This window comes from Rutidosis leptorrhynchoides, chromosome 1 (assembly GCF_046630445.1).
Source record: "Rutidosis leptorrhynchoides isolate AG116_Rl617_1_P2 chromosome 1, CSIRO_AGI_Rlap_v1, whole genome shotgun sequence".
Taxonomy (NCBI): Eukaryota; Viridiplantae; Streptophyta; class Magnoliopsida; order Asterales; family Asteraceae; genus Rutidosis; species Rutidosis leptorrhynchoides.
Window position 1 is genome coordinate 512,257,382 of NC_092333.1, and position 8,388 is coordinate 512,265,769.

At 32.2% G+C, this 8,388-nt stretch overlaps 1 protein-coding gene across 1 annotated transcript; it reads right to left on the reverse strand.

Moving 5' to 3' along the window:
• Positions 1-339: 339 nt before the first annotated feature.
• LOC139876373 (actin-depolymerizing factor 1) lies at positions 340-2,635 on the reverse strand. The gene is made up of 3 exons (XM_071863689.1): positions 2,476-2,635; positions 895-1,160; positions 340-793 (listed from the first exon to the last, which is right to left on the reverse strand). Exons 1-3 carry the CDS (start codon positions 2,476-2,478, stop codon positions 643-645), a joined length of 420 nt encoding a protein of 139 aa, XP_071719790.1. The 5' UTR covers positions 2,479-2,635; the 3' UTR covers positions 340-642.
• Between the last annotated feature and the right edge of the window lie 5,753 nt (positions 2,636-8,388).

An 8,388-nucleotide genomic window follows, 5' to 3' on the forward strand; every position in this document is an offset into this window, starting at 1 on the left:
TGCCTAGTGTTTTCCAAGTATTTTTGTCCGGTAAACTATATATAGCAAGTCCTGATGACAGAAAACAATCTTTCATAATAGACCTAATGATGGTTCATTCGTCAGGTGATCAAATTTAAATCGGTATCCCGGTTCAAGCTTCTAATTTCTTTTCTATTCGCTAGACGAAAGCCGCATAATATTTCTCTAACTTTTTGAATACAGTCCATGGGCATATCATTAATCTGTTCAATCAAATTGATGTTTACTTTGTGCCTGTAAGGAGAATCTATATACAGGTCATCAACAAAATTTTAACTTAACAAAGGTTACTTGCTTTCTAAACAACAAAATAAAAAATTGTTATAGAATCTAGTGGTTTTGATAAAAAGAGAAAAGAGCAACAAGTGCTACACAAACAACAGTCCATCATCAAACATGAAATTCAGAGAAAAGCGCTAGGGTTATTATCATCCATGTTCCAGACACGAATCTGTTCCAAATAGTAACGTCACAAAATATTTCCCTGGAACGTACCCAAAAGAACAAAAATAGAATGCAAACAATTATCGAAGACTTTTAACAACAAACCATCATCCATCATAATAGCTTGGGCAGCCAAAACCCCCAAACATCTATTTAAAGCAATAATCATTGTAGTGTTTAGTTGGCCCTGCTTTTGAAAACCTCAAGATCCATCTCTGTTGGATCAGTTGCTTGAAGCTCCACCTGGATTCCATCAAGTTCCCTTTTGAATCTATCTTTTGAACTAGCATATATCATTTTGCTCCTCACCCTAGCCGTATCAGGAGACCTTTGCAAATAATTTTACACATTAGCAACTATATTATATATTATAAAAAAAGATATAAGATTGTTTTCTAAGAATAAATTAGTTTTGTATCTGATGCTTACCAAGCAATGAAAAAAATCCTGCTTTTTTGGCAGTTTTCTTCGGTGACAAAGTCATAGTCAAACACAGCGTATCGACACTCATTAGCAGGAAGGCAAGCAGCAAAATCTTCATGGGTTTCAGTTGGGTCACCAAGTTTTTCCACAATCACTTCCTTTTGCTTCTCCTCGATCTTGAAAACAACGTAACGATAGGTTCGTTTGGCCTTCAATTCCAGAAACTTTAGCTTGCATTCATCATGCACGGCCATCCCAGAAGCCGCGTTCGCCTACATTGCAAGACGTCACTCATTAAGTAAGTATTAAATGTCAACCACATAATGGCTCCAAAAACTTGTAGTCTAAGAGGCAACATAACATGTTGAAGGCTTGAAGATACTTATGATAAGTAACAATTAATCTATCAGCAGAGGCAAATAAGATGAAAGTTGAAGTCTCCTAACATGAAAATTTAGAATTGTGTACGACTTCTCAAGTTGCAGAGGTATCAAGCGATGATCAAGTACAGTGGCGGATCCAGGAAAATTTTTCACCGGGGGCGAATTTTTTTTAAAACGCAAGGATTTTTTTTTTTTTTTAAACAAAATATAGAGGTTTTGGTACAAAAAATAGAGTTTTTTGAGCAAAATTTAGAGGTTTTTGAGCAAAATGCGAAGATTTTGAGGCAAAACATGGAGGTTTTGGGGCAAAATATGAAGATTTTGGGGCAAAAAAAAATTCCACCAGGGGCAAAATCGAAAAACTTAAAAAATTTGCACTAAAATTTCGAATGGGTGAGATTTTATGCTTTGCATTATATCGGGAAGGAGAGGATTTTATATTTAGATGCCAATTACTCTTGTTCATCCTGATCCCTTAACAACATTGACCATATTTAAATGCAACAATTATGTATCATAGGTGACACACTAAACTCACATCCTTAATGCATACCTACACTTTTTTGTTATTTTTTCACATTCTAAATCATGCATACAGATAATGACATGTTTATTTGTTTGACAGAACAAGAGTAGAAAATCACAATTACTAGTCTTCTTTTACTTGGCTTTTGGTACCCAATCACAGTATGCTTACAAAAAATATTTAATCATTATTAATACCTTAATAACTAAATGCTTACATATATTTCAGCTCAAAAGGATATACACTTAATTTCAGCTCAAGCACCTTCAACATCATCGTTTCTACAGTGTAAGGTGCTATCTGATTCAGACTCTACCGTACTAAGTATCAAAAAAAAAAAAAAAAGCACGAAGGCTAAAATCAAAATAGAGGTCAAACGCCTAACAATTACTGTACAATATTCATGAAACTGCAGCAGAAATCAGATCCAAAAGCTGAAAAGGCAACAATTGGGGAAGCAAATCTAGATGTAATTACAAAACTAGGGTTTCAAACTCATCTAGACTGAACAGATACCACATCAATGATCAAACACCAAACTAAAATACAAATTATAATATAGGCGTAACTGCACATGAAATAGAGCTAACAAATTACAAATAAACGAAATACGGAGTATAAAATAAAAAAGTGAAATAAATGAAAACTGAAATTAATAGTGTTTTAGAAGGGACTAACCATTGCAGCAGAGGATTGATCGGCGAATATGGAGAGGAAACCAAACGAAATTGTAGAGAGAGAATATTTAGGGGAAAAGTATAGATACAGGAAAAAGTGTATATGGATGGTTTGTTTCTAGAGAGAGAAACTGTTGAAGGGAATAAACAGAGATTTTTGCTGTATCGGTGGGTTACTCTTCTTTCGTGTCTTTTGAGATATTTTATGATGATAATAAATAATAATAATAAATATAATAGTAATAATAATCTCTTTATTATATTATAATAATAAAATTAAAAATAAATCATCTAAAATTCTAACTATTAATCGTAGCCTTCCATTTTCATTAATATTCATGATTTAAACCATCCAAATTTTATAATTAAGATTATCACCTCATAATCACCTTCAATAATTGTATGACTAAATTACCCTTATAATTAATATTCGGGCTTTTCACAAAATCATACTCCGTATTAATTAGCGGCATTCACAATTTGCATTCAAACCCTGATTTATATCCAAAATCCTCTCAAATCCTATCAAATTAAATCATCATCGCATCGTCTATTATGTGGAGCGGTTCTTATGTGGACTGTGAATGTTATCATGGAAATCGAAGATCGTTCAAACGATTAAGAAGCAGATCATCATCTAACTTCCGAGATTCTTAATTGTGCAATCAATCGAACCGTATAGTCTTCTGAATCAGTTAAATACCATTCACAAATTAGTTTTGATTGTCTTTTCATATCATCCTTATCTTTATTCTTTTTTTGCAAATAATAAGATAATTCATCATATATAAAATCATTCATTGCTAGAGATGCATGTTCACTTCATAGTAGTGAAAACAAATTACCAGAATAAAGTTAGATATTAATAATCTAAACTCATATTATTAGATATAATATCTTCAGTATATGTTTTCATTACTTTGTTGTTAATATGATTCATCATATTAATATGATTTTAGTCATAGTAATGTGAAAGTGCCCTAGCTTCGTATGAGTAAATTTTTATAGTGTAGGTATCATGATAATAACCTAAACTCATATTATTAGATATAAGTGTATGCTTTCTACATACCTGTTTGTGCAATTCTATCCAGGTTAGATTGGAGTCGACCAGCGTGTAGAGATTATCAATGTAAGTTCATGAGCACTTCGTGATATGCATATGAAAATTACAATTTATTTACCCTGTAGTATTTCTTATGTTTATCCATATGTTTTTTGCATTATTGATGTTGGTCTTTGGTACAAAAACTCATGAATAAATTAACGGGTCAATTAATTGTAGTGACCCGAACTTTCCCATATTTATATATATTAAATGAAATTGATATTTTCATGATTAAATGTTTCCAACATGTTAAGCAATCAAACTTGTTATGAAATGTCCCGTTCATATTGATTATAAACGTTTCATATTAATTGATTTCGTCGCGAGGTTTTGACCTCTATATGCGACGTTTTTCAAAGACTGCATTCATTTTTAAAACAAGCATAACCTTTATTTTATCGATAAAGGTTTAAAAAGCATTACGCAGATTATCAAATAATGATAATCTAAAATATACTGTTTACACACGACCATTACATAATGGTTTACAATAAGAATATATTACATCAAAAATAAGTTTCTTGAATGCAGTTTTTACACAATATCATACAAGCATGGACTCCAAATCTTGTCCTTATTTTAGTATGCAACAGCGGAAGCTCTTAATAATCACCTGAGAATAAACATGCTTAAAACGTCAACAAAAAATGTTGATGAGTTATAGGTTTAACCTATATATTATCAAATCATAATAATAGACCACAAGATTTCATATTTCAATACATCTCATATATAGAGATAAAAATCATTCATATGGTGAACACCTGGTAACCGACATTAACAAGATGCATATAGAATATCCTCATCATTCCGGGACACCCATCGGACATGATAATTTCGAAGTACTAAAGCATTCCAAATTCCAGAATGAGGCTTGTTGGGCCCGATAGATCTATCTTTAGGATTCGCGTCAATTTGGGGGTCTGTTCCTAAATTCTTAGGCTACCAAACTAAAAAGGGGCATATTCGGCTTCGATCATTCACCCATATAATGTAGTTTCATTTATTTGTGTCTATTTCGTAAAACATTTATAAAGTCTCATCCCAAAATATTAGATTTTAAAAGTGGGACTATAACTCACTTTCACAGATTTTTACTTCGTCGGGAAGTAAGACTTGGCCACTGGTCGATTCACGAACCTATAACAAATATGTACATATATATCAAAGTATGTTCAAAATATATTTACAACATTTTTTAATGCGTTTTAATGTTTTAAGCTTATTAAGTCAGCTGTCCTCGTTAATAACCTACAACTAGTTGTCCATAGTTAGATGTACAGAAATAAATCGATATATATTATCTTGGATCAATCCACGACCCAGTGTATACACGTCTCAGGCTAGATCACAACTAAAAGCAATATATTTTTGGAATCAACCTCAACCCTGTATAGCTAACTCCAACATTTCTGCATATAGAGTGTCTATGGTTGTTCCAAATAATATATATACATGGGTCGATATGATATGTCAAAACATTTGCATACGTGTCTATGGTATCCCAAGATTACATAATATATTAGAATACATGTATAATACAATATAAGTTAGCTAGGATATGATTTGTATAGAATTGTTACAATATTTCCCGTAGCTACAACAATCAAAAAAATATCCAATCTTGTTTTACCCATAACTTCTTCGTTTTAAATCCGTTTTGAGTGAATCAAATTGCTATGGTTTCATATTGAACTCTATTTTATAAATCTAAACAGAAAAAGTATAGGTTTATAGTCGGAAATATAAGTTACAAGTCATTTTTGTAAGAGGTAGTCATTTCAGTCGAAAGAACGACGTCTTGATGACCATTTTGAAAACCATACTTCCACTTTGAGTTTAACCATGATTTTTGGATATAGTTTCATGTTCATAAGAAAAATCATTTTCCCAGAAGAACAACTTTTAAATCAAAGTTTATCATAGTTTTTAATTATCAAACCCAAAACAGCCCGCGGTGTTACTACGACGGCGTATGTCCAGTTTACGGTGTTTTTCGTGTTTCTAGGTTTTAAATCATTAAGTTAGCATATCATATAGATATAGAACATGTGTTTAGTTGATTTTAAAAGTCAATTTAGAAGGATTAACTTTATTTGTGAACAAGTTTAGAATTAACTAAACTATGTTCTAGTGATTACAAATTTAAATCTTCGAATAAGATAGTTTTATATGTATGAATCGAATGATGTTATGAACATCATTACTACCTCAAGTTTAGTAGGTAAACCTACTGGAAGTGAAAAGAAATGATCTAGCTTCAAAGGATCTTGGATGGCTTGAAAGTTCTTGAAGTAGAATCATGACACGAAAACAAGTTCAAGTAAGATTATCACTCGAATTAAGATAGTTATAGTTATAGGAATTGAATCAAAGTTTGTATATGAGTATTACCTTGATTTATAATGATATCTTACTGTAAACAACAAGGATTTCTTGAGGTTGGATGATCACTTTACAAGATTGGAAGTGAGCTAGTAAACTTGGAAGTATTCTTGATTTTATGAAACTAGAACTTGTAGAATTTATGAAGAACACTTAGAACTTGAAGATGGAACTTGAGAGAGATCAATTAGATGAAGAAAATTGAAGAATGAAAGTGTTTGTAGGTGTTTTTGGTCGTTGGTATATGGATTAGATATAAAGGATATGTAATTTTGTTTTCATGTAAATAAGTCATGAATGATTACTAATATTTTTGTAATTTTATGAGATATTTCATGCTAGTTGCCAAATGATGGTTCCCACATGTGTTAGGTGACTCACATGGGCTGCTAAAAGTTGATCATTGGAGTGTATATACCAATAGTACATACATCTAAAAGCTGTGTATTGTACGAGTACGAATACGGGTGCATACGAGTAGAATTGTTGATGAAACTGAACGAGGATGTAATTGTAAGAATTTTTGTTAAGTAGAAGTATTTTGATAAGTGTATTGAAGTCTTTCAAAAGTGTATGAACACATATTAAAACACTACATGTATATACATTTTAACTGAGTCGTTAAGTCATCGTTAGTCGTTACATGTAAATGTTGTTTTGAAACCTTTAGGTTAACGATCTTGTTAAATGTTGTTAACCCATTATTTATTATATCAAATGAGATGTTAAATTATTACATTATCATGATATCATGATGTATTAATATATCTTAATATGATATATATACATTAAATGTCGTTACAACGATAATCGTTACATATATGTCTCGTTTCGAAATCATTAAATTAGTAGTCTTGTTTTTACATATGTAGTTCATTATTAATATACTTAATGATATGTTTACTTATCATTTATCATGATTAAACATAGTGTATCAATATCTTAATATGATTCATATGTATTTAGTAAGACGTTGTTATAACGATAATCGTTATATATACCGTTTCGAGTTTCTTAATTCAATAAACTCAATTTTTTGTATATAACTCATTGTTAAAATACCTAATGAGATACTTACTTATAATAATATCATGTTAACTATATATATAATCATATATATGTCATCATATAGTTTTTACAAGTTTTAACGTTCGTGAATCACCGGTCAACTTGGGTGGTCAATTGTCTATATAAAACCTGTTTCAATTAATAAAGTCTTAACAAGTTTGATTGCTTAACATGTTGGAAACACTTAATCATGTAAATAACAATTTCATTTAATATATATAAACATGGAAAAGTTCGGGTCACTACAGTACCTACCCGTTAAATAAATTTCGTCCCGAAATTTTAAGCAGTTGGAGGTGTAGACGTATCTTCTGGAAATAAGTGCGGGTATTTCTTCTTCATCTGATCTTCTCGTTCCCAGGTGAACTCGGGTCCTCTACGAGCATTCCATCGAACCTTAACAATTGGTATCTTATTTTGCTTAAGTCTTTTAACCTCACGATCCATTATTTCGACGGGTTCTTCGATGAATTGAAGTTTTTCGTTGATTTGAATTTCGTCTAACTGAATAGTGAGATCTTCTTTAGAAAAACATTTCTTCAAATTCGAGACGTGGAAAGTGTTATGTACAGCCACGAGTTGTTGAGATAACTCAAGTCGGTAAGCTACTGGTCCGACACGATCAATAATCTTGAATGGTCCAATGTACCTTGGATTTAATTTCCCTTGTTTACCAAATCGAACAACGCCTTTCCAAGGTGCAACTTTAAGCATGACCATCTCCCCAATTTCAAATTCTATATCTTTTCTTTTAATGTCAGCGTAACTCTTTTGTCGACTTTGGGCAGTTTTCAACCGTTGTTGAATTTGGATGATCTTCTCGGTAGTTTCTTGTATTATCTCCAGACTCGTAATCTGTCTATCCCCCAATTCACTCCAACAAATCGGAGACCTGCACTTTCTACCATAAAGTGCTTCAAACGGCGCCATCTCAATGCTTGAATGGTAGCTGTTGTTGTAGGAAAATTCTGCTAACGGAATGTGTCGATCCCAACTGTTTCCGAAATCAATAACACAGGCTCGTAGCATGTCTTCAAGCGTTTGTATCGTCCTTTCGCTCTGCCCATCAGTTTGTGGATGATAGGCAGTACTCATGTCTAGACGAGTTCCTAATGCTTGCTGTAATGTCTGCCAGAATCTTGAAATAAATCTGCCATCCCTATCAGAGATAATAGAGATTGGTATTCCATGTCTGGAGATGACTTCCTTCAAATTACAGTCGTGCTAACTTCTCCATCTTGTCATCTTCTCTTATTGGCAGGAAGTGTGCTGATTTGGTGAGACGATCAACTATTACCCAAATAGTATCAAAACCACTTGCAGTCCTTGGCAATTTAGTGATGAAATCCATGG

Coding starts and splice junctions, on each gene's coding strand:
- LOC139876373 (XM_071863689.1), bottom strand. Junction 794..894: donor AGGATTTTTTTCATTGCTTG/GTAAGCATCAGA, acceptor TTATTTGCAAAG/GTCTCCTGATACGGCTAGGG.